At 40.8% G+C, this 27,386-nt stretch overlaps 1 protein-coding gene across 1 annotated transcript in view; it reads left to right on the forward strand.

The window, feature by feature from the left end:
- Positions 1–15,403: 15,403 nt before the first annotated feature.
- STIM2 (stromal interaction molecule 2) overlaps positions 15,404–27,386 on the forward strand; it is a 137,510-nt gene continuing 125,527 nt past the window's right edge. Inside the window, exon 1 of the mRNA XM_045834469.1 lies at positions 15,404–15,816. Coding sequence (XP_045690425.1) covers positions 15,414–15,816 — 403 coding nt within the window. The 5' untranslated portion in view covers positions 15,404–15,413. The remainder of the gene's footprint in view (positions 15,817–27,386) is intronic.

Here is a 27,386-nt window from a genome sequence, read left to right on the forward strand (position 1 = left end):
CGATGACCTATTTTTCAGGCCCCTCTTCCTTGACCTTTCTGCAGCATTGGACGCACGGTGCAGACCCGAGTTTCTGAACTTGGGTGTCCACGGTAACCTGCATGGGCGAAGCTGGTCCCATGTAGCTGCCGTGTGGCCGCAGGCAGAGTCCCAGGGGCCTGTCAAACAGGGACCCTGTGCCCCTCGAGGGGAGCCGCCACTGCTCATCTCTGGCTTGTACTTTGGCCATAGAAGAATATAGACATGGCATTGTTAAACCTTTTAATTTTTTTCTTTAAAGACTAGCTTGGTGTTTATGAGAATACTTTCACTTTTTAAATATTAGTTCAAACTTTTAAAATGCTAATGGGACACGGAAACATGTCTGCAGACCCCCCAGGAGAAGCCTCTACCCTCGATGACCCTCCGCTTCCCTTGGCTTCGGGGACCACCTCTCTCGCTCTTCCGCCTGTTCATCTCTGCCTGGTGTTCACTCTTTTTTTTCTTCCCCACCTACCTCTGTCTTGCAGGGGTTCCCTACTCTTCCTCCTTGGTCTTCTTCTATTTTCTCAGCCTCGTAGGCAATGTCACAGGTCTAGGGCTGGCCCCATGGTTTATGGCAGTTGCGCAGGGCCCCATATTCAGGAGGCTCCATGCTTGGGGGTTAATGCTATGCACCTACATTTTTTGTGGTATCTTTGAACTTGAGTTTTGTGAGTGAAGTCTGATGGGCAATGGGACTGTGTCCTGGGGGCTTGGTGTCTCATTTTAAGAGCGATCCCTCCTCCCCTGCCTCCCCGGCAAGTGTTCTTGTCACCGGCTTCCTGAGCCTTGACCCTTGCACCCTGCGTCCTGCCTGTCTTCCCTGTAGACCCCTATCCTCCAACCTGCTGCTGTCCTCTGCCCTGGCAGGCATCTGAGTGCAGGTTTCCGGAGGGCTGGGGTCACAACCAACAGCATCTCGGGTCAAGGCCTGACAGTGATGGCTGTCCTTACCCCAGGTAGGCAGTACTGCATCTCATTCCCTGGGCAAGTTGGCCGAGGCCAACCTCTGGCCACACTTGAACCACATATCTAGTGAGTTTTGGAGCAGAGGTTGCAATACCCTTGGAGTTGCCCATCTGCTGTGAGTTTGGACAGCTGGCCCGTGGAAAGGAGAAATGCTTGACTTGACTCCCCAGCTCCCTGCAGAGGTGTGATTCATCGGTCTGGGGGCTGGTTGGAGAGGGAACATAGCAGTCCAAGTGCATCAGACTTTGCCAGTCCCAGGCTCTGAACAGACTCTACAACTGTGCTCAGAACCTCTGAGCCCACATTGTGCCTAGGGGATCCGTTTCTTCCTCCTTCTGACTTCTCTAGTCTGGCTTGTGTTTATTTCTTCTGACCAGCTCAAGACACCCTGCAGGACCAAGCCATGAAATATGAGTTGCATAATTTTAGTGATTCCACATACAAGTTAATGTGCTGATATATACAATTCGAACGGGCATTGCACAATATAAAGAAATGGTAACAATCATGCCAATCATTTAAAATGTTCATTTATTTTGAACCACATTACATAGCTAATAAAACCCATCATGATATATTTATTGTGAGACTATGAAAGAAAGGAACATACTTTTTATTTCAGTAACTTAGTGGATTCAAAAACTTTAATGGCCCCTTTTCCTGCTTTTGGAACACGGAGGCCTATGTTTTCATTTTTCACCAGTCCTCACACATCATGTGTCTGGTCCTGCCCAGTTCCTCATGTGCGGATGGCTCTATGCCTTCATCTTCAGCTTGGACCCTGCTCCTCCTCTCAGACCCATATTTCCGAGGGCAGAGGTGTCACAGGCGACTCCAGCTCAGCGTATTCTCATCTGATCTCATCTCCAAGTCTGTTTCCTCCTTTATTATTTCCTTTCTCTCTTAAAAAAAATATCACCCAGTCACTTCCTTGCAACAGAGTAGGTACTAATGATTGAAATCTTAGAAGTATTATTATCTCAGTCCTTCCTCTCAAGTTCCCATACCCAACTGGTCAACATGTTCTATTAGCTCTACCAAATACTCCAAGCCCTCTTTGATCTTCATGCCTAAGTATGATACGTGCTGCCTGAAACGCATGTTCAATATTTGTTTAAGACCGAGATCATATATTACCTCCTCCAGGAAGACTTTTTGTAATTGCTTAGGCAGAATTAATCTTTTTTCCCCCTTGCAATCCAATTGCTTACTGTCTTGTAATTATTTGTTTGTATGTCTGTCTCCCCCACTGGCCTGTGAGAAATAAAAGACAGAATGTATTTTTTATCATTTTTTTATCTCTAGCATAGTATATTGGAGACTCTCAATGAATGATTACCTAGTACAGGAAAAATAAGACAGAATTTATGGGTACCAGGAAAAAGAGCAGATTCTTGTAGAGGGTAAACCTATTTTCTAGGGATACCTGAGTGCAGGGGGACAGAGAATGGAGGCAGACCCCTTATCTGGATCGTTAGAGGTTCATTTCAAGTACAGAATTGTCATGAAGGAAAAAAGAGGAAGAAGCAAGGAAAAATTCTTTGCTACTGGCAGAAACATGATACAGTGGAAATTAATGCATTATAAAATGATTTCTGTATTAAACTTTTTGGACAGTGTTAACATAACACTTTTCATTTTTAAAAATGCTTTGACATACTTAACAAAGTGTGAGTTCATACAGAAGCTGTAAATAATTAATGTATATTACTTAATGGGCATGGGGCTAAGCCCATACACGTGGAACTGTCGTCATGATCGGTGCCATAAACTGATCATTACCTCCAGGTCTTCTCCTGCCCTCTCATTTATTATTATAAGTACTTGATAAGGACACTTAACATAAGATCTGCCTTCTTAGCAAATTTTCAGTATACAATATAGTATTGTCAACCACAGGCGCCATGCTGCACAAGAGATCTCCAGGCCTTATTCATCTTGCGTAACCCAAAATTTTTACCTTTATCTGATACCTCCTCTTTTCCCCTTCCCCCTCATGCCTGGACACCATTGTTCTCCCCCTCTGCTTCTAAGAGTTTGACTATTTAATATTCATCATATGAGGGGGATTCATGGCACTTTGCAAAGCTTCATTCTTATTTAGTTAAAATCCACTCAGGGAAAAAAAGTATCAATGCCATGTCCAGGTAAATTCATTTATGACTCCTTAAACTTTCTAATAATACCATGCATTTGATTAAGATTTCCCTATATTCACTACATGTTTCTCCTGGTGTCTTACAAACAACCCACCCTCCACCCAGGTATCAGACATGGGGACAAAACACCTCAAGAAGTCAGAGAAAGGCGACATGGTGTGAAGACATTCTGCAGAAAAGGTAGTGGCAAAATGGTGCTGACACCAGAGAGCACTAATACCCTATACTATTATACCCTATACTATTAGTATACTAATGCCCTATATATATATATTACATTTTTATCAACACTAAATATGCAATCTGGGATCGGGTCTATTGTTGACCTAAACATTAAACATTAGTACTAGCAGAACAGGAGTTCTTTAAAGTTAAAAACAGAACCATAAAATCTTAACTAAAGTCAGCACAGGTATAACTTGCAACTGTCTTCATAATGCAGCAGGTTATTTTAGGTCAGTCAGTACTTCCATTTAATCTAAGAAGTGAGGGTATCTACCTTTTTTCATGCAGAATAGCAAGCATTAAAATGTTTTAGGCTGGAGGCTTGGTTAAGCTTAGAAGTCATTAGCAATTCCTGAACGAAGTCTTCATAGCTTGATTCCACTATTTCAGAGTGTCTAGAGCAAATCACCTGGTGACTGTTAACAATGCCAGGATCCCAAGTATGCCCCATCCCATAATGCCCATTACAGAATAGAAATCAATGAATAATAGATCTTGGCATCACGAGGCATCAAACTCATGATGTATGTGTGCATCTCTCTGTGTGTGAGCACTTTAATGGTGAACCACTTGGAAAGTTCTCAGGATGCTACATTTTAATTGGAAAGATCTAAAGCTAAAAGCTTATTTCTGCCTAATAAACAATGTGGTTGGACAGATGGAAGAAAGCCACAGTAATGTACACCCACAGGAGCAGATACGGGTGGGAGATATTCTTTGGGAAAGCTGGTGGTTTATTATTGTAAAGTAGGAGAAAGCAGTAACAATGGAAACAAGGCTTCTGAGAATTTGATAAGCGGTATTCATTCTGTGGCTGCCAGGAAGCTCAAAGCTAAATACACTGCGAGATTTTAGTTCTCATATAGGGACACAAATCTATACGACCACTTATTCTTTCACTTTAGTTTTTATTTCTCTGTCCTATCAAAGCGGTGGTTCTATACATAGAAGTGGAGAATAAAACAGGAGCATCAGTTCTGAATTCGTGATATAGTTAGTTTGAAATGTTTTGGTACATGCAGGTGCAAACTACAGCAAGCAATTATCCGAGTGTATATGACAGAGTGAGTCAGAGCACACTGCTGTTCTCCATTACACTGACTCTTTGATAATGTCATCCAATCCCATGGCTTTAAATGCCATCATACTTTATTGATTTCAAAATTCATTTCTCCAGATCAGGGCTATTTTGTGGATCCCAGATTTACACTGTGATATCTCCACTTGGTTACCTGATTAGCATCTCCAATTCACATGATTAAAAACCAAGTTCCTGTTACTGTCCCCCAAACCCGCTTCTTTCTACAGTCTCCATCTATCATGAGAAAGGGAGTATCCTTGAAAGGAGTCACTGAGGCATGTGTGTGTCTTTCCACAATGCCAGGTTTATTGGGGGAGGCCTCCCCAATAAACCAATAGAGTCACAGGCAGGCAACACACAGAGAAGGGGAGCTTAGCCAATAGAAACAGAGCGAACATCATGGCCAAAAGTCCTGGTCACTGCCTGCATCCACAGGTGCAGAGGCAGGGGAGGGTCTCAAGCCAGGCACCTGCAGTGGCGGCCCACGCCCAGTGGGGTGGAAGGCCGGTAGGACTGAGAGCATGTCCCGTGGTACAGCCAGGCGCCAGCGTTGGGTGGCTGGAGCTCTGAGTTCTGATAGTCCACGAAGGGGCAAAGTTTCCACTCATATCCATGTTCAGATTGAGTCCTTATTCAAGTGTCGAAACTTGTGATTCTGGGTGTTCCATGCCCCTCCTAAGGGCCTTCTCATTGTGCCCCATTACCTCAGTCTTGACTTAGCACTTGACATAACTGCCCTGGCTGACAGTGACTTTGTACTGGATTGTCGGAGGTGTCTAAAGCATCCACGGTGCCCGCACCCTGTGTGCTGTCTTCAATGACCGAGGCTCTTCCTCGCATTCTTACATCCAATCACTCAGCAGATCCTGCTGACCCTGCCATTTCTCACCACTTCTACAGCTACCACTCTGGTCCAAGCAACCATTAACTCTTGCCTGGGTTGCTACAGATTGCCTCTTACCTGGTTTCCCTGCTTTTCCCAGGCAGTCTAAAGTTTATTCTTGATACATCTGCAAGAGATCATATAAATTCTCTCCTTAAAAACCCTCAAACAGCCCATCTTTCTAGGAGTGAAAGCCATATAATGACCAACAGGGTCCCGCCTGATCTCCATCACCTCTCTGACCTCATTTCCTAGTGTTTTTCTTCATTCCATCTGCAGAAGCCTCCTCACTCCTACTGTCTTAGGCTTTAGCATTTTGTGTTGTCTTCTGCTCGGAATGTTGCCCCAGGCTCTGGCTTTTGCTCTTCCTTCTGCCCAGAATGTTCTTTCAACAAATACCTGCAATGGTTGCTTCCGGCTCTCATCCCCTTCAGCTCTTTGGACAGTCCTCTTCTCAGCGGGGCCTTCCCTGACCAAGCGACTTAAGATTGCAACCCTCACACCTATCCACAGACACATTTTAACTTCTTTGCCTGCATCAATTTTCTCCACAGCCCTTGTGACTACCTAAAATACTACATACTGCCTGTACTTACAGTATTGTCAGTCTCGCCCACAATATTGCAAGTAGCACAGTGACTGGCATTGACAACCGATGGATAACATATATGCTAAGCAAAATAATGCCCTTTGTGAATAAAAGAGCCTTATTACCACACAGAAAAATTATGATGTGCTTGTTTGTTGGACTGACTCTGAGTCCATATCACATCAAGTTTAAATTCTAAACCACTTTTCAGGTTTTAGGGTCACTCAACACACTTAGAGCCTCAACTTTTAATTGGTTTTAAGGGAGAGTGAAATTTTCATTATCTGAATAGCCAGGGTTGATTGGTTCCAGAGACTTCTTTTTTGTGTGAAATATAAATGACATTTCAAACTTTGTGCACGGTGTATAAGATTGTAAACCTAAGATACTGAATTTTCTGTAACTGACATACTTTAGATCATTCAATCATTCATTTCACTAATCCTTCTTTGCAATTACATAAATATTTATTTTGTACCACTTGTATGGGTGGTGAAGTCTATAGATTTGTTTCTTGCTATGGTAAGTCCTATGTCCTTTATTTGTACCTGTCCAGTAAGTGAAGAAAAGCTGGGAAGGGTACATTTAGGGAATGTGTGAATAACTTCATGATTTGAAATTCAATCCACGTGCTGATGACTCCTAAATTCACATCTCCAGCCTGGGCTTTTCCTCTGAACTCAAGAAGTGTATACACAACTGCTCGCTGATGCTTCCACTTGGATGCCTAATTGAATCTCAAATTAAGCCTATCCAAAACTGACCCTCTAATCTTGTCCCTATCCATTCCCAACCTGTCTTCTCATACCTCTCCCACCTTGGTTGATAACAACTCCATTCTTCTAGTTGCTTAAAGCAAAACTTTCAGTGTTCTCCTTGACTATCTTCTCACATACTGTGTTGGGTTGGGCCATAAAGCCTGTTGATTCGACTTTCAAAATTTACCCAGAATTCCACTTTTTACCATCACTTCTGCCACTATTCTGGCCCAAACTGCCATCATTTCTTATGTGGATTGTTTCAGAAGCCTCCCAACTGTTGTCACTGCTCCTACTGTGAGGCAGCTAGAGTGATCCTATGGAAACATGTGTCATATGACATCAGAGTACTCAAAACCTGCCACTGGCTTCTAAACACATTCAGAAGAAAAAGCTAAACTTCTTACTATGACCTGATAGACCCTGCATTTTCTGGCCCCTATCACTTCTCGCACATCTTCTACTGTTCTCTCCCTTAGTCTATTCTAGCCAGGCTTTTACCTCTTTGCTATTCCTGGAACCAGCCACACACACACACAGCATTTCTCCAAACCTTTCTGCAGGCTGAGCTCCTCTTTCCCGTTATCCGTATGATTATCTCCCTTTGTTCAATACTTTACTCAAAAGCCCCCTTCCTCCTCCTTGCTTTTTTCCCCCCAGTACCAATCTAGCACATGATTTATTTTACTTAGTTACCCCAAAGGGTGTAATTTCATGAGGTATCATTTCTTTTTCTTTATTGTCACACAGTAAATTTTGGCTGAATAGCACTCATTTGTCTTGGTTAGAGAGATAACTTTAAACTCTCTTCTTCCTTTTGGATTTGCAATGGTACTATGTAAATGTGCTCCTTTATAATCTGAACCTCCACGTTGCCAGGCTGTCTGTTTTCCTTCCTTTTCTCTTCTTCTGACAGAAGGCTTGTTTCCAAGCTCTCCTGTATTCATTTCATTCACCTAACTGCAAACACATTCCGGAATACCTTTGTGTAAATATTAAAACATTTAGACAGGCAACACACCTCATTTCGCCAGTTCCTGGCAGCTACATTATGTGAAGTATGAGATCATTCATAAACTCACTTGATATTAATTTTTTTAGGCAACAACTTCTTGAATCAAACTGTTTTCTTAGAATGATCTAACCCCATTTGATGGCGACAGATATTAATAAGTGACAAATCAATCCTGGACATAGAGATCATTTTATTCATCTTGGATCCTAGCACCTAATATGGGATCTGCCCCCTGAAAGGCATTTACTATTTAGAAGCACGAAGGGCTTTTCTTAGCTCACAATGCCTTTCAAGTCTTGGTCCTCCTATGCCTCTGCCATTACTGTTGTGTTGAGCCTGCTTTACTTACCTTCCCGAGTTTGCCTGGCCATGGTTTTTTGTTTGATGCTAGCGTTACCATCCAGGAATATTACTGCAGTGCAATAACATCCCGCCAGAACGCAGAAAGGTTGTTTCAGGCTTTGTTGGAGGGAGGTTTGTTGAGCTCTGTGGCTGCTCTGTGTGGCAGTGGCTGAGATGTCGTGACTTGTTCCAGATCCCTCAGGTTGCTTTTGGGCATGACTTAATAATGCCTTGCTTAATGCCTTGAATCCTAGCTTTTTAAAAAAATCTTTATGGGGCTTCTCTGTTTCTACAGAGGTGGTAGACACTGCTGGAAGCTGCAGGCTGCAGGTGGACAGTTGGGAAGTGCTGTTGGCTCCCTTTCACTTGCTGGCTCAGCTCATGCATGCTTAATGCCACTGCTGTTAAGGGATCTGGCTTCCCTGGCAGCTGCCTGGAAAGGCAGGTGGCATGATTCAAAAGTCTGGGGGAGTTCACTTCTCCTGCAGTAACCTTTCACTGATGGGAGCCAGGTCTCCTACCTTTCTCTGTTCCCAATCTCATTCCCAAATGCTACCATCTCCCAAGTCCTTTATGGAGACATCAGCTGAGACTGAGGTACTCTTTGTTGCAAGCGGTGGCCAGTTCAATAGTTCATCTCCTTGATTTTTTTCTACCTCTTTCCCTCCCTCATTTCTTCTTTCCTCTCACTCTTGCTTCCCTGGGGTTTTACTTTCTAAGGAATTGTTGTTATATAAGCCTTTAATCTCGGGTCCCATTTTCTTGTGAACCTAGAGTAAAATACCACCATTGACTGTCCCCTTGGACATAAGGCTCTGTGAAGGTTTTTATGTCCTTATTTTTGTTGTATGGGCTCTTATATATTTTTCTTGTCTTCTTTCTTTCCACTTTCCTCTTGTGTACTATGTGACTGAAAAAAGATCTTGTACTTAACACCATCAAGGGCTTAGAGAATAATTGCTAACTATGGACTGGGAACTTCTATAATTGTTTTTAGCTCAAAATAACCCTGTCTAGGTATTGATACTACTGCCTTTTACAGAATGGGAAACTGAGGTTAATGTGTTTAGTAACTTGGCCAAAGTCACACAGTAAATGAGTGTATAAACTCCAGAATCCACATTACTTTTTAAAAAATGTATTAAGTTTATTGTTGTGGCACTGGTTAATAAGTAACATAGTTTCAAGTGTATAATTTTATAATACGTCATCTCTATATTGCATTGTGTGTTCACCACCAAAAGTCAAGTCTCCTTCCATCACCATATATATGACCTCCTTCACTCTCTTCTACTCCCCACCTGCTTTTCCCTCTGGTAGCCACCATACTGTTCTCTGTGTATATGAGTTTTCTTGTTTGTCTTCTTTACTGCTGTCTGTTTTAGATCCCACATATGAATGAAATCACACAGTTCTTGGCTTTTTCCACCTGACTTATTTTGCTTAGCATGGTATTATCAAGATCCATCTATGTTGTCATGAATGACATTATTTCACCTTTTCTTATGGCTTAGTAGTATTTGATTGTATATATGTACCACATCTTCTTGATCCCATCATCTATGGAAGGACACTTAGGTTGTTTCCATGTCTTGGCCACTGTGAGTAATGCTGCAATGAACATAGGGGTGCATCTATATATTTATCTTTAAAAATAAAAGTTTACAAATTTTCAGGTAGATACTCAGAAGAAGGATTGCTAGGTCATATGGTAACTCTATTCCTAATTTTTTGAGGAACCTCCATGCTATATTAATGACCAAAATGGCTGTATCAATTTATAATACATTCCCACTAGAGGTGTATGAGGGCTCCTTTTTCTCTACAACCTCTTCAACACTTGTTACTTCTTGTCTTTGTTGATAATAGCCATTCTAACAGGTATGAGGTGGTACCTTATTGTGGTTTTGATATGCATTTTCCTAATAGCTATTGAAGTTGAACAACTTTTCATATAGCTGTTGGCCATTTGTATCTCTTCTTGGGAGAAGTATCTCTGCCTATTTTTTAATTGGATTTTTTTTTGCTGTTGTTGAATTGTATGAGTTCTTCATATATTTTTGATATTGGACCCTTATTGAAGGAATTGTTAGCAAATTATCTCCCCCATTCAGTCAGTTGTCTTTTCGTTTTGTTGATGTTTTCTTTTGCTGTGCAGAAGCTTTTTAGTTTGATATAGTTCCATTTGTTTACTTTTGTTTTTACTTCCTTTGCCTTTGAGGTCAAATTCATAAAATCCTCTCTAAGACCAAAATCCGTTAAGGTTAGTACCTAAATTTTCTTCTATGTATTGTATTGCTTCAGGTCTTATATTTACATCTTTGATCCATTTTGAGTTAGTTTTTGTGTATGATGACAAATAGCAGTCCAGTCTAGTTTCATTCTTTTGCATGTGATGTTCCAATTTTCTCAGCCCCATTTATTGAAGATTTCTTTCATTTTTTGTATGTTTTTGTCTCCTTTGTTGAAAATTATTTGCCTGTATATAGTAGGTTTATTTCTGGGATCTCGATTCTTTTCCATTGGTCTGTGTGTGTGTTCTTTTGCCAACAACATGCTGTTTGATTACTGTTGCATGTCGTATAATTTCAAGTCAGGGAGTGTGATACCTCCAAACTTGTTCTTTTTTTTTCTTCAGGATTCCTTTGGCTTTTCAGGGTCTCTTGTGGTTCCATACAAATTTGATAGTATCTTGTTCTCTTTCATTAAAAAATGCCACTGGAATTTTGATGGGGATTGCATTAAATCTGTATATTGCTTTGGGTAATATGGCCATTTTAATTATGCTGAGAATCCATGTTCTTAAAGACATCATTCCTCAAATAAGACTCCAGTAAAGACCTGGCTTTCCTGGGACCAAGAGAGAGGAGCTCCTCTTTTATGCAGAGTTTAGATTCCAAATGGCTGTACTTTTCATTTAGACTTAACAGAAGGGGTTTCAAATTGCAGTCTCTGGATGAATTTTCCACAAAAGAACAGGGAGGTGGGCAACCCTTTGACACTTTGAAACAGGTCTATTTTTCTCCTTGCTCACGTATGTTCTATGCCACCTTTTTCTAAAATACATGTTTTGTATACTTTGAAATTGAGGGTGTGTAATTCCCTCCTAGGTAATTTCTTCAAGTGTTGTAAGGAACCTGTTAGCGACTTTGTGCCCCATAGCTCACAGACATCATGAACATTTGGTGCTTGGGGGCCATGGAACTGCACTTCTCCGGAAACATGTATTTTACCGTCCTAGCCTTCCTTCTACAACAAACATCTGGTCTTATGTGACTTAAGATTAGGTTTAGTAGGCATCTGACTTAGCAATTTGGTCTCTTTCGTCATACTTAAAAACTTTTTCATTCCATCAATCACTTTTTCAATCTCTTGTTGTCAAGAGCATAGGCGTACCATATCACGTTTTACCTGTTTGCCTTTTGTGCTCACAACTGTCATTAGTCTCCAAGGAGTCATCTTCGTGCAGATGAGCAGTTCTCATTTTCTTGTGATTTTCAAAAGTGAGTATCACTCTCCTTTTGTTTCCATCACAATGTTACTCAGCTCACAGAAACTGTCAGCACTCCTACTACTTCAGCGCTTATTACACAGAACACCTCAAATTAAGCAGTCATAGAGCAAACATCCTCTTTGATAGAAACGACCCCACAAGGCCACTGACTCACTTAGCTTTGGTGGGCAAAGTTGATTTTCTTTGGTTCTGTTTTGTGGCTTTTAAAAAGCTATGTAAAGAATTTGAAAATTCTTAATGAGTTTTTGAATTCCTACCGCGGATGTAGGACACCTTTGAAAAGACTTCCTCAACCCATTGAAAGATGGGAAGATGAGGCTTACCACCTTCACTGAACTAGTTGAGGAAAACCCCATGCCTTATTGGCTTTAGGGAGAAAGAATCTTGCTAATGAGTTACTCCCACTGTGTCATTTTTCTTTTCTTAGTGCTTTCATTCAACAATTTAAAGACCATTTTTATTTGCTGAGGCTTCATTCACTGTTTGGATCCTGGGGCCGATAACATCACTCGGAGATGTTTCCCAAGTTCTCTGGACCTCAATTCCCTTGCAAGCTTGTGTGGGAGTTAGTGGGGAAACAAAGTGGTTGGTACTCAACACGACTTCCACCAAAAAGAGCTCTATGCAGTTCCTCGAGAGGCTTAACCGTGATGCGCAGTGAAACTGGCGCTCGGACGGCGCTGTCAGCCCCCGAAATTCCAGAGGCACGGAGTGGAAGCCGAGATGTCCTACTTGCAACCCGCCCTTTGAGTCAAAGGCGGGTCGGAGAAGCTAAAGAGCGGGCGTGCGGACCGGCGAAACTCAGGAAGAAGCCCCTCTCGGTTAACCACAGCCGGAATTCCCCACTCCACTAGCTCCATCCCATCTCTTCTCACGCCCACCCACAGCCCGCCGCGTCCGCCCGCGCAGTGACGTCACCGCGAGGCAGTCCCACGGCCCGGTGGCCCGGCCGCGGGGCGCTTTGACGCCCCGCCCCCGAAGTGGAAGCCGGAAGCCGGGTGCGACGCGTCTTGGGGCGTCCCAGAACCGCGGAAGCCTGAGAGCAGGCGCACCTGCAGGAGGGCGGCGGGAGACAGCGGGCATGCGCAAGGCTGCTGAGCGGCGCAGGCGCTCTGCTGGCCTCGCCCGCTGGAGGTGATCCGGTTCTCCTGGTTGGAGTGGGTGGCGCGTCGTGGGCTGTCCTGCCTTGCAGGGAGAAGGAGGAGAAGGAGATGGGGAGGGACCCCGACTCTTGCGAATGATGAGTTTGCTTTTGGGATAAAGAGGAGCTGAGTGAACGGATCCCGCTGTGCATCTGTGCTGGCTGTGTCCCCCGGAGTAGAGGGTATTATCTGCCGAGAGATGAAACCAAACCACCCCTATAAATGCTATGAGCTTATTCTAAGCCTGGAACACTTGCAGTACACGCCCAGAGCCTGGGACCAATTCTCCCTGAGGGGATGACAACGTACCTGTGTGCTAGACACTGCCTTGCCAACAACCTTGTGGGGCATTATTACAAGACCCCTAATTTACCCTCTGGAAACCGAGTACAGATTAATTTGTCTACCTGTCACACAGCTGAAAAGGGGTGGAGTTGCCATTTCCACCAGATTTGTCTGATTCCAAAACTCAGGGCTGTCCACCAGACACTTGGAAATCATGAACGAGTGAAAATCAGTGAAGATATTCTGTAAATAAATGGCAAATCGTGAACTTCAGATGTTAAGAGGTATAAACCAGGCTGGAGGAGACAGGTGGGGCAAGAAAAGGGGTAGATTCTTAGTGGTATTTTGCAAGAGAAGAGGAGAGAAGAAAGGTTTTGAGAAGCAAGGAAAGGAAAGCAAAGACTTGGAAGTGGGAGAGGAAACTCGAGAAAAAAGGGGAGCGTTTACCTTTAAGGGAATCTTTTCTGTTCGGCTTGCAAATAGATGATCTGTAATTCCAGAGATAGGCTTGTCTTCCAAAGCAATAGACTCTCTTTTCTGCACTAAAGTATATACTAGACGCACCGTGATACCTCTCTCTGATCAGCAAGAAGACACATTTCGACTTATTTCACAGTTGGAAACTTCTGTACTGGTGAGAAAGATGAAACGGGTTGGAGAATTTATTGCTGGACACTGGCTTGCCTGAGAGAGCTTTCTTCAGTGCTTGCAGCTTCCCTGTCTTCTTTGTGGCTACAGTGATGAGAGGAATAAACACTTAACCCCAAATCTAGTATCTGTCAGTGTCAGCATCCTCCCTATCTCTCAAAGAAAGAAAGAAAGGAAAAGACCCCACATCATGTTTGTTTATAAAAGGTTGGCTTCGGTTGTTGGTTAATGTGTTCATGGTTTTATGCTGCTTTTACTGCTCTAACACAGCTTATCTACCCAAGTTAGCAACTGATTACTACCTTGTATTGGCCTCTAATTGTTTAATAGGTGTAAATTATCTCCTAAGCAAGGTAAGAGTCCCCAGACAGGGACTATGTTCTCTATCTTATGATTTTTTCAAGTGTCTCTTTTCTACCCTGTTGAATCCTCACTACTCAGTAACCTGCTTGTAACATACTAGGCACTCAGTAAATATTAAATGAATGAAATGATGTCTTCTGGAGACATTATTTGTTATTTTCCCCGTTCTCTAGCAGAATTATGCCCTTTTTGGTGGACATTCAGAAAAGGTGTGACCTAATTGCTGTGCCTGTTAGCAGGGGAAACATAATCTCCCTGTTGCCCTATAAAGAATTGCCACCCGAACATCATGTCCCCAAGAAGTCTGTCAAGAAATAATTGTTGACAGACTGACTAGCCTCAAAGAACTTCTTGATTCTTCTCTGAACTGTGCGTGACACTTCCACAATGGTGCTTCATTCAAGGTTGGTGAAGGCAAGTCAAGTCTGAACCATCTTCTGCCAACATATTCAGCTGACAGCAAAGACTCCAAGGGGTGACGGGTGGGGGGAGGGGGGCTAGAGAGGTGGTGAATTCAGGTACTGTTTGAACATAGGGGTGCTAGAGGCTAGAGCAAATTTCTTTCAATATTTCCATTTAGTGGTGTTAAATCTCTGTCTCCCACTAATTAGTTGTGTGTGTGTGTGTGTTGCAAGTTATTTAACATTTCTGGGCCTTAGTTTCCTGCTTTGTAAATGGATTTGATAAGGATAACACCACCTAACCGTAAGTTATAATGTGTAAATTTGTAAAGCGCCGCATAGTGGCAAGCGTTTTAAGTGTTTGACATGTAAATAAAACGCCAGTCTAGGCTAACCTCCACTTCTACATTGCTAGCCTCCTGGAAGCCCCACCTTTAATGAAGTTATGTTTTATAGCTGTTCCCAATTACGAGGTTTCCCCCGACCCAGCGGTCTACAGGGCTATAAATCGCCCAAACGATTTGGGATGTCCGTGCTATTCCAGCCGTCTCCTTAGTGCCCGCGCTCCCCCGCAATCGCGGTGGGGGCGTGAAGGGGGTAGGTGACACGCCCGCGTTCCCTCCCACCCCGCCACCTTTGCAGCTCTGCTAAATAGCTAGAAACAACTCCGCGGCCCTCCTATCCTCCCGGGAACGCCCTCGGGGGCGGGGCTGAGCCGCCACGCAGGCGCAGTGCAGCAGCGTCGCGCCTGCGCGGAGGAGGGACTGAAGGAGGCGGGGGATTGGTATGCGAGCGAGTGTGTGAGGGGTGGAGGCGACCGGGCCGACGGTGGTACTACGACAGGCGCGGGGCGGAGGGGGCGGAGGGGATGCGCCGCGGCGGCCGCGGCTCGAGCTCTGGTGCTGGTGTTTGCAGACGCCAGAGCAGCGAATCCCGGTCTCATTGCCGCAGCAGCGCGGGTGTCGCGCGCGGCTGAAGACGCTCTACCTCTCTGCTCCTCACTAAATAACCGGAACCAATGAACGCAGCTGGGACCCGGGCTCCGGAGGCTGCGGGTGCCGAGGGAACCAGGCTGGCGTCCGGCAGGAGCTCGCGTCCGGGGCGGCGGGGGCCGCCTGAGGAGTTGCAGGCGGCGGCGCGTCGCGGAGCGAGCGAGTGGCGGGCGGCCGGGGCACCGGCGCGATTTCTCCCCGCTCCTCCTTCGAGCCTTCATCCCGCCACGACGCCCGGTCTGGCCTCGGGCTGGCTGCTGCGGCGGCGTTGGGCTGCGCTGCTGCTGCTCGGGCTGCTGGCTGCCGGCGCGGCGGACGGATGCGAGCTGGTGCCCAGGAACCTCCGTGGGAGGCGGGCGTCGGGCTCTGCCGCGGCAGCCGCCTCCTCTCCCACTTCGGCGGCGGGCGAGAGCCCCGCGCTCATGACAGGTGAGAGCAGGGTAGGGGGCGGCGGGTGGGGCTCTGTGGGTCTCTGCGGGACCCCCATCCCCGGGAGGGGCCCCTACCCAAGTGGGGCGCCCGCTATTCCAAGGCCCCGGCCGGTGGAGCGATGCCGAGCCGGGCGCCTAGTGTCCTGACCGCCGCTTTGTCGCGGTCCCCTCACCCCGGACGCCTTCTCATTACTCCCTCGGCACCCCACTTTCGACAGAGCCTCTCGACGGCGCTCGCCTCTCCGCCCTTTAGTCGGGCTCCCCAGTGTTTTACGCTGAGCTATGCGGAGGTTCTCTTCTGTGCTGCAGAAGAGCCAGCAGGGTCTGCAGGGTATTGGGCTGATTTTTAAGCTGCTAGAAAAAGTCAGCAGCGGCAATGCGGTATTGAGTCGGCCTCTGATGCTGCCTTTGCAAAGGCAGCTGGCAGCGAGTTTTCAGGTTCAAAGCCCCGCTGAGCACAGTGTCCCAGGGGAGGTTGCTAAAATATTCTTTGAGAGTCTTAATACCTAGTAGTATTAGTGGTTCCGCATTAGTATGAGGAAACCTCTAAGTCTGATGTGTATTTTTTGAGCGGTGGGAGGAAGACCGTTTTTTTAAACGATGGAAAGTATTTATTTGCTGGTGGGAGCATCAGTGGGTGACAAGGGGTGCAGAAAGCTCAGCAGGTAACAAGAAACGTACCTAAAATCTACCAAATGCAGGATATTCGGGGCTTGTATTTGAGCAGCACCGTTCTGATAGACTGCACCAGCACCTTTTTAATATAGAACGTTCTCGAAATTATTGAAAAGTTCAAAACATGTTTGGTAAGTTTAGGTAGAAAACGGAATCTTTTTCAAGTCTTCCAGTGTCATGTACAACTAATGTATTGTGGATTAAGTAATGATGTAAGGATCTTAAAATTATTTCTTTTGCAGAGGTAGTGGACCTAATGTTTATCTTTCGTACTTTATTTTTAAAAGTAATCTGTAGGTTTTCTACATTAATTGCCAGACCAAAAAGGAGAAAGTAAAACAGAACAAGATGGTACATTGTTAACTTAACCGAAGTGATAGTCCAGCAGGCATCTGAAAGTTGCTAACAGCTGCTCTGGGAAGCGTTCAGGAGCTATATTCTTGAGAGCAAAGCAGCTCTTCTGTGACAGGATGTTTACTGTTGTAGAGAGGAGGGCCTTGATAAACTTCACCAGCTCTTTGGGGGTTGTATAAAACATGATGATCAGAATATTTAACTTACTCCATCCCGAAACATCTCAAACCCTTTTGAATGGAACTTGAAACATCAAACCCATCACTGGGTAATTTGGATAAAATTATTACAGAATGATTAATATTAGGAGTATAGTATAGTTTGAGTGAGAGGATAGGTTCGAGAGTCTTAATTCTGGAATAGTCTTTATTCTCCAAACAGAAATGTGGTGAAGAATAGCGATTGTTAGGAAAGTAGCTCGATAAAATACTATGTGAAGGTTTAATGCCTTGTGCAAGAGAAGGGAGAGAGTAGAAATATTTGAGCTGGAGTGTAGCTCTTGGTTTCTTGAGCAGAAAAGTTGGATTAAAAAATATTGGCTAAAGTTTTTATCAACATGTGGTTGGTAGAAGGGCACATGATTCAGAAAACTTAGTATTTATTAACCACTCACAGTATATATTGTATACTATGCAGATTATATCAAGAAAATTACTTCAAAAGGAATTTCATTTTAATAAACTTTATAATCCTTCCTTTTGAAGACTTAACTTTCTGAGATATGTGGACATTGTGAAAAAGGAAGGCTGATTTTTACTGGATAAGAAGTCTGATATTGTGCTATGGTGCTTTAAAATAAAGTTTACTAAAATGGTATTAATTCTGGAATTTATTTCTGATGTTCTTGTTCTTTTTGATAGAATATAGGTTTTTAGCAAGTTAAATATGTCCATTTAAAGTTTAAGATAATCAAACTACATGATATACAAGTTAAATTGTGGTCAGTTTAGTAAGTTTATGTAAATACAGTTAATAGCACTCGTATCTGGAAAAAGGTAGATTGAACATCTATGATACAGTGAGAGCATATTAAACATTTCTTTGAACTGTATGGTCTATATAGGGTTCCTTCCTATTCTTCTGATTGTATGAATAGGGCTTTCTTTTATGGTTTCCATTGGTAAAATGTTGTGCTAAACCCAGAACATAATTATTGCTGTTGCACACTTCAGGAAGCCAGCCCCTAGGCTGAACTTAGGCATGTTAATGGATAGAAATGAAGTAGAGAGCATCAGTAATAAAACTAAGCTTCATGTGAATTTTGAAATTGAAAAATTATTGAAAGAATTCTGAGAGAATTGTTCTCTTTACATGCATGTCTGCATGTTAAAGTTGTCATTTAGCTGTGATTATCCTGAATAGCTCTGAAAGACAAAATCACTTTTATCTTCTCTCTTCCTCTGTTGATTGGTATTTTTTTAAAGATTTTATTTATTTATTTTTAGAGAGGGAAGGGAGGGAGAAAGAGAGAGAGAGAGAGAGAAACATCAATGTGTGGTTGATGGGGGCCATGGCCTGCAACCCAGGCATGTGCCCTGACTGGGAATTGAACCTGCGATGCTTTGGTTCGAAGCCTGTGCTCAATCCATTGAGCTACGCCAGCCAGGGCCTGATTGGTATTTTTAATACTGACCTGTATAAACTTCATTAGAGTTTGCCTCTTACTAATAAGATTTAGAAAGCATTCTTTTCCCCTTTACTTATAAAGTAAAGCATTTTACTTTAGACATTTAGTGTGTTTTAAGACTAAGTTGCCTTAAGTCATCTATTGCATAGTTTTGAGCAAGCAAATGTTTTTATAGAGAGACTATGACAGATCATCAAAATAAACAACACTGTTGTCATAATAAATGTTTACATTTCCTTTTCTCTTTTATATTACCTTTTCAAGATTTAGTGTACAAATGTTTTGATAAGGTGAAGCCAATATTTATAATACTGTGTAGTAAGGGCTTCGATTATATGCGGTAGGACTCTTTCTTTGAAAGTAATTGAAAAAATTTTTAAAAGAGTTTATTTATTTATTTATTTTTAGAGAGGGAAGGAAGGGAGAAAGAGAGAGAGAGAGAAACATCAATGTGCAGTTGATGGGGGCTGTGGCCTGCAACCCAGGCATGTGCCCTGACTGGGAATCGAACCTGCGATGCTTTGGTTTGCAGCCCGCGCTCGCTCAATCCTCTGAGCTATGCCAGCCAGGGCTGAAAGTAATTGAAATTTAAAGTAGATGAGGAATTGGTAACTGAGAGCTTGTTGATTGTGTTGCAAAGTAGTACTTTAATAACTTAAAAGTACTTAAATGTTACTGGATATTTTTTTCTTTTTCTTTTTGCCTAACAGATTTAGAGTCATTGAGTTGATCCTAGTTGGGAGTGACTGATCTCATCAGATATGGTCCCTGAGAAGTAGTTTCTGAAAGGACAATGAATATGCACACAGACACAAATATACAAATATATTGCATATGTAGAACATAATCTTCATTATTGCAAAATATACAGAATAATTTAAATTAAACATTCTTATGGAGTTACTTGTTTCATAATTTTGTAAAACAGATTTTAACTTTGGAAATATTTGTTTCTACTGTTTTTTTTTTTTTTAATGGACGGATGCAACCTTCTTTAGTTTCTAATAAAAGTTTTATATTAACTATGATTTCACTAATTTTAAAAACATTTTAAAACATGTCTTTTGGAAGTACTAAAATTTCAATAAAAATTAAAAATAATTTTTCTTAGTTTGAAAGAACTTTAGAAGAGCCAGTTTACTCGCTAGTGCTAAACACATCTGTCCGGGGGTTTCATTAATTTAGATGAACGTATTTCATTAATTTAGATGAACGTATTTCACATGAGCATGATTGTCAGTGGAAGAATTTTAAGCATCACTTTTAATGATCTCATGTTGCACCCTAATAACATTTACTCAGCAAATGTTCTCATTTTTTTATTAATAGTTTTTTGAGTGAAGTTTATATATGTTGTGTTGAGGAATATATTACAATGAATTTATTTGTTAATGTTTACAGTGTGACAGTAGTTAAACTCAGTGTAGTTCATATAGTACTAGTCAAACTGTTTTTCTTCCTTTTGTGAAGTTGCTCTTTCTGAATTTAGCTTATGATTTCCTGAAGCTGCCTTTGGATGGCTGGGTTTCCTGCTATATCCTCTTTTTCCTTCCCTGTTATTATCATTATCAGTCCCTTCATCAGTCTTTGGGCCTTTGCTGCAGGTTTTTTTTTGTTTGCTTGTTTGTTTGTTTTTGTTTTGCTGAGGATTAAATAATCCACTCATCGGTTTTGATCTAGTCTATTGTGAACATTTAGGAATTAATAGTAATCTTGGTCTAGAAACATCGCAGCCTCTGAGAGTCTTCTTGAGAATACCGTGGCAGAACTGATTTGTTTTTGGTGGGAATCCCCTGGCACAGGAGTAACTCAGGGGGCCTGTAGAAAAGTGGATTCAGAATTGAGTGTGACTTTAACAAGAGGAGGATCCACATTGGTAATTGTTTAATTTGCTAAAGGCTTGTTTTGGGTACTTGCTAATGTTTTTAGATTAGTTAGGATTTTTAAGTAGCTCTGTCAGTTATTTTGGATGTTGGCCTAGTCACGATAGTAATACAGTGTAGAACAGTTTTAGAATGATAGTTTGGGATCTGCATTTATGTATATGGTACCTAACACATAAACTGGTTAAACTAATGTTAACATTAACAGCTAGTAATATGATAAGCTCGCCATTTTTGATATTTGCTAGAATTTGAACCTTATTAAGATTTGCCTAGGAGATTAATTCTGAATTGATCAGATTTCATCAGTCAAGAAATTACTAAGCACATGCAGAATACTACATAAAAGAATACAAAAATGAGGAAGACATGGGTCTGCCTATTGGGAATAATAAGTATATTTATTAAACTGTTAGATAACAGCTATTTTCATAAAGGAGATGAGGAAACCAATGCAGGATGATTCTTCAGTAACTTGCTGAAGGTCATACTTAGTAAATATCAGAGTCAGATGTTGACTTGAGTTTCTCTGACTCCAAAGCTTTGATTCTTAACTGGTATGTTGTATGCATCGTCCTGCACACAACTAAACATAATGATGAGACAGACTGATTAGTACTATAATGGACTATAAAATTTGGGGGAAAGGAAGGCTCTTAGGGAATATTACTTGGAAGAGGGTAGGATTTGAACTTGACCTTGATGTATAGATAGGACTTCTTGTGGAAATGAGTGAAAAGGCTTTTTAGGAGGAAGCATACACCAGAAATAAGGAGTGCCCTGTTTGGGAAGCTCAGTTGGTTAGAGCATCATCCCAATATGCCAGGGTTATGGGTCCATCCTTGGGAAGGGCACATACTAGGAGCAACCAATGAATTCATAAATAAGTGTAACAACAAAATTGATGGCTTTAATATCCCCGAATTTGTTTCCTATGTATCGAAATGTCAGCACATCTAAAACTGGGGTACTCAGCCCAGTGCTGAGGAGTATGGAAAGCCACAGAAAAATTAGGATGCAAACAAAAGGCTTGAAAAGGTATTTTGACATTTCAGAGGGTTTTAGTCATGAACTTCGAGTACTAAATCTATTATCCTGTTGGGGTTGAGAAGTACTGCTGTTTTTGAACGTGGGACTGTCATGACCTCTGTGTTAAAGAAAGGTCTGGGTAAATGGAAATGAGGAGATCATAGAGATGTAAAATAAAGGCCAGTTAGGAGGTTATATAGAAGTAGAGGTTTTGAGAGTTTAAATTATGCACTGGTTATGAACATGTTTTGAGGAAACTAAAATTTTATTGGTAGATTAGAAAGGAATCTGACTGTAGGAAGTTTAAGAAATAAAAGTTATCTTTAATGTTAAACATCTAGAGTTTGTAGACTGACTTAAATTGGTATAAGTCCTTGAAAATATGCAAGAAGAAACACTTTTGTCCTTTTTTCATTTCGAATGTGACTTTTAATACAAAAACTATTCTTGTATGTATGATTGGATTTACGTTGATTTGCAAAATTGTTTATATAGAGCTTTGTAGTATTCCATATTTTAAAATACGTTTATCCCTTAACAATTTCCTCAAAAGAATAACAATTTCCTCATTTAACTAATGTGGTAATGCACCAGAGTTGAGCTCTCCCAGCCCCCTCTTTGAATGACAGTGTGTCAGAGTACTGGCATATTATTTGTTTCAAAATTAACGTTTGAATTTCATTGTGTGAATTTCAAGCTTGATCTGTAGATGATTTAATTGATTTGCTCTTTTCCTTATCCTTCTATATCTTTATATTTGTAGGTATTAGATATTTAATCCTTCCTGACATTTTCTAATCCTACCTTCAGTAACTATTCTCTTCGACTGGTTTCATTGTTGCTGATTTTAAGGGTGGTTCTCCCAGTCTAGTGTTCCTTTAGTCTAGCTGAACATTTCCTCCTCAGGGAACTTCATTACTAGGAAAGTTCTAAATTGGGGATAGGGAACCCCAAGCCAATGATTGATTTGACTTTTGGCTTTATTTCATTTGGCGTGACCTGAGAGTAATTTCCTTTCTTTTAGGCTTCCTCAGCCATATTGTCTAAAGTGAAACAGCTTTAGGATTAGGACTAAAATTAGTTTTAGAATGTTTAATATTGGCTTATGTAGCATTTGCTTAAGATATTGGTAATACCCCACCCTCCCCTGCATCCCCCGTTCCCCCACCCCGGGACTAGGGAGCCACAGAGTAGAAGAACAGTTTACTTTGACATTCATCCCAGAGCCCAAGTGCCTGTGTCTGTCCCAGTGTTACTTGCAAGTGAATTTGTCTTTATGTGTGCTTATGGATCTTGGCCTCTGTGAAACTTACTTTTTTTCCTCTAGTTGTTTTCACTTTCTTCATCCGACTCTGTCTTTGATCTTCCTAAGCTTGCCATTATAGGGAACTGAAACACTTCAAAAACTCTTTTACTGAATTAAGTACTGGGTTTTTAATTTTAAAAATACTTGAAGTGAATACCGTATTTATGTAACTAAAAATATTAAAGTACCTTGTCACAAACCCCTAGAGTAATGGAAACGATTTGCAGTAGTTTCTTAAATGATTCTCAATGAGTAAGGTGGTTTTTTAAACCTTTCTTTGAAATTTTCACCTGCCATTCAATACACTGTACATTTCACAGGTCCATGTTATTGTGCTCATGTTTTCTTTCCACTACTGTTTTTCTTTTAAAAATACATAATTTTGAATAATAGATCATCTTAATCCCTCTTTTTTATTCCTGTTCTCCAGCAGTAAATCTCTAACTTTGTCATTAGTAACAATGATGTAATTTTTCCTGTTTCCCTACTGTGTGTCATCTTCACCAGTTTTTTCTACTTTGTCATGCATGTTCACACTGTAAGTCCTTGATATTTCTTCTGTATTTTTTAAAAAACTAAGTTACTCTTTTATAAATTAAAAAATTGACTTTGTTACCTTTGCTATTTTTTTGAATTTGCTTTTTAAAATATACCCTCCGATGTGCATCCAGTGTTTGCTTCTAGGTTTGTCAAAATGAATTCCAAAAAGAACTGTAGAGCATAATCTGAAAGTGAAAAAATCAGATTTTGGTGAACCTGTGTGTGTTCATGCATATAATTTTAAGCACCACTAAGTGACGGTTTTGTGCCAGACATGATGTAAGGAATTGGGAATATAAAGATGCTGAAATAAACCATTTTTATCTTTGTAAGAACAATATAAACTTGAAAATTACCTGAGAGTAGATTGCGTAATCTAAATGAAGTATAAATATCATATTTGCTTTTTAAAATGAAACATTGTGGTAGCTTACCTAGTAGTATTTCTGCAATTATTAAAAATACCTATTAGAATATTTATTATATGTTTCTTGTTATATATTTGCAGTCTTAAAAATAAACCTCCCTTCTTCCTTCTTTGGAACAAGGTATAATATAAATAAATGTAGTTTTTGTTCCCTTTTTTGGTATCACTTTTATTAGTCATTAACAAATAAAAACGAAGTAAACAAAAAACTTCAGTCACTATTTTGTGCCAGTCACCAAGCTGGGTGTTTGGAATTTCAAGATCAGTAAGTTATTGACCCTGCCTTGTATTCCAAGAAGAGATAACCAACCCCACTTAAAGGGTGATATGATGATACATTGTGATACGGGTTTAAGGACATAATGATGTGTGCTATATTTAATAGAATTACAAAGATGGAGTTCCTTAACTTTGATGTGAAGAGGTGGGTTACTGATGAAGAGTTTTTTTTTTCCCAGCGTAGCGATTTTCACTGAAATGTGTAAGTTTGTCAGGTAGGGAAAAGTAGAACGGTATGAGTGGACGATGATTGGGAGTGGCATTTATCAAAGACATTGGCATTTGACACTGCTAGATGGAGATTGTGAATTACCAAATAAGTCAGAGTCAATGGTTAGCCTGCTTGTAGGGTACCAGCATTTATATTTGCATGTGGGATTCAAATTTATGCCTGGTGTTTGTGTATTTTATCTCATTTAACCCTTATAGAATCCTTGTGAGGTTATTAGCATACCCATAATAAGTTACCATATATAATGGAGATTTAGTATTTTTCTCAGATAGTTCATACCTTTAAAATTCTCCAGTGCCAAGATTCTTTATAATAAAACACAGGTTGTAATTGGAGCTGCATTAGGAAATGAGCTGAAGTAGCAGAATTAAACATTTCTATCAACGTTAAATTCTAGATTTTTATTGTCTGAGGACACTCATGAGTTCCATCTTCATTTATCACTGGTAAATAACCAGTTTTTCGTTTTAAAAATTTTGCTATTAAGTATTCTAAAATCTTAAGGAACCATTTAAATTATGTAATCTCTGGAGTTTAAGACAGATGATTTTTTAAAAGTGGTATGAATAAGTGGAAAATTACTATTTGTGCTTCTCCCCCCCGTGAGTATTTCTTAAGGATGGACTATCATTTTTAAGAAGCACAGCATTTTGTATTGAACTTTTTCTGTGCTGTAAGTCTGCTCCCACTTTTGTACAGTGTGACTAAAAGCATAGCCTCTAAACTTGAGCAGGATTTCTTGGACTTGAGTCCCTGCCTGACAGTGGCTTTGTAATTTTGGATAGGTAATTTAATTTATTAGTGCCTAAGTTTCCTTATCTCTGAAATGAGTTTGAAGAGTGAATGAGTTAGTCTATGTAAAGTGCTTAGCACAGAGTCTGGCAAGGGTAAGTTTTCAATTATTATTGACTTTTAAAAAAATCTATAGATGTAGATGTAGGATAGTTGTATTAATATGCTGTGATGTATTGAGAGTTAATAAAGATGTTATATATTGCATTTTAAAAAGTATGAAGATGCAGTTTTACTCACTTCTGTTGACCTGAATCATCATTAATGGTCTGAGATTACTTAAACTTTTGTAGAAAAGTGAAACTGAGTTTAGATAGTGAGATTGAGGAGTAATATGGTATTTTAAAAAAGTTAGTTTCATCATTAGCTTAAGTCATTTTGTACCTTTATTTTATATAATTAAAATATCTATAGCATTTTACAGTTAAAATATCAGTTAAAAGGTCTTTAGTTTCTGAGATTAACGGTTTATTATAGAAAAGTTAGAACATGCTAAAAAATATGAAGGAGAAAATAGATGTAACTCAACAACTAGAGATAACAGCTGTACATCAGTTATAGTCTTTTAAAGATCTGTATGTATATTCATATATATTTAATAATATGCTCAGAGTGGTTTTTAAAAAATGTGAAATCACTCAGTACTTGAACTTGAAGTATATTCCAGGCATATGATAATTATTGGGCACACAATGATGATCAAGACTGATGAGGTTCTCGTTTACATGGAACTTGCATTTCGGCTGGGAAGGTATTAAAAAAATGTATTTCAATTTGTGAGAAATGCTCTCAAGGAACAAAAGAGACATTAGATAAATAATGTGGATGGTATGGGGACTTGTACTAATTTAGGTAGGCAGGTCAAGGAAGGCTTCTGCATGGTTCACATTTAAGATTACGTCTGAAGGATAATAAGGATCCCAGCTGGTGAAGAGTTAGGGAATAGCATTCCACACAGGACTAATAAAAAAGGCCACATATTACAAAGCCTCGTAGACCTTGTTTGGGTTTTTATTCGGTGGTTTATAGGAAGCAGTTGAAACATTTTAAGGATAAGGGGATGAGGTGTTATTATTTACTTTTTTTTAAAAAAGCACAAAATAAAAATTTAATATAAATAATCTTAATTATTTTTTGAGTGTCCAGTTCAGTTGCCTTAAGTATATATATTCACATTGTTTTAAAACAGATCTCCAGAACTCTTTCATCTTGTAAAACTGAAGCTATGTACTATCAAACAGCTCCTCCCAGCCCTTGGTAACCCCTGTTCTACTTTCTGTTTCTGTGAATTTGACTACTTAAGATACCTCATACAGTATTAGTTTTATTGTGACTAGCTTACTTCACTTAGCAGAATGTCCTCAAAATTCATTCTTGTTGTAGCATGGGATGAGTTTCCTTACTTCTCAAAGCTGAGTAATATTTCATTGTGTGTATAACCCATTTTTTTTTTTATATCCAGTCATCTGTGGATGGACACTTGGGTTAGTTTTTTCCTCTTGGCTGTTGTGAATGGTGGTGCTATGAACACAGGTATACAAATACCGCTTTGAAACTCTGCTCTCAATTCTTCGGGATATATTTACTCAGTGTTAGGATTGCTGGATCATAAGGTAGTTCTATTTTTTAAGTTTTTGAGGGACCTCCATGGTATTTTCCTTGATAGTTGTACTTTTTTTTCAGTTCAACCAGCAGAGGACAAGGGTTCCAGTAGCTCCATGGTTTACATTTTAAAGACTTCTTTGGCTGCTGTTTGGGGAAAGAATTGTTGGGAAGGAGGAAGAGTGTTTACAGGGAGATTGCCCAGGAAAGTAGTTACTAGGAGTCCAGTGAGAGTTAATAATGGTTTGAACTAGGATTGTAGAAGTGGAAGGGTTAACAAGATATTTTGAAATTAGAACTGATTTGGCTGGCTAATGGATTAGGAAACCAGAGGGAAAGAAAGGGAGGAATTAAGGACAGCTCTTAGATTGATGACTTCAAGGATCCTCGTTGTCTTCACAATGGTAATGCAGGTAGAAAAGCCTTTTCTAGGTGCCCTCAACATACGAGTACTTCTCTTCATAGGTCAGGACTGGGTTGTTGGAGAAGGGCCATGTTTGTTTGTTTTTAATCCTTATCCTGGGATATGTTTGTTGACTTCAGAGAGAAAGAGAAACATTGATGTGACAAACATCCATTGGTTGCCTCCCCTGAGCACCCTGACCAGGTATCCAACCTGCAACCCAGGTATATGCCCTGGCCAGGAATTGCACCCACAGCCTTTTGATGTACAGGACAATGCTTCAACCAAGTGAGCCACCCAGCCAGGGCAGAGAAGGGAAATGTTTTAGAACAGTCAGGTTTCATTCTCCTAGGGCTGGGGGTCCACCCTCATGAGTACATTGCTCCCCCATATTTGAAAAAAATGGAGGTTCTCTTAGG

This window comes from Phyllostomus hastatus, unplaced genomic scaffold, assembly GCF_019186645.2.
Source record: "Phyllostomus hastatus isolate PE091 unplaced genomic scaffold, TTU_PhHast_1.1 phas_contig_196, whole genome shotgun sequence".
In the NCBI taxonomy this organism is placed as follows: Eukaryota; Metazoa; Chordata; class Mammalia; order Chiroptera; family Phyllostomidae; genus Phyllostomus; species Phyllostomus hastatus.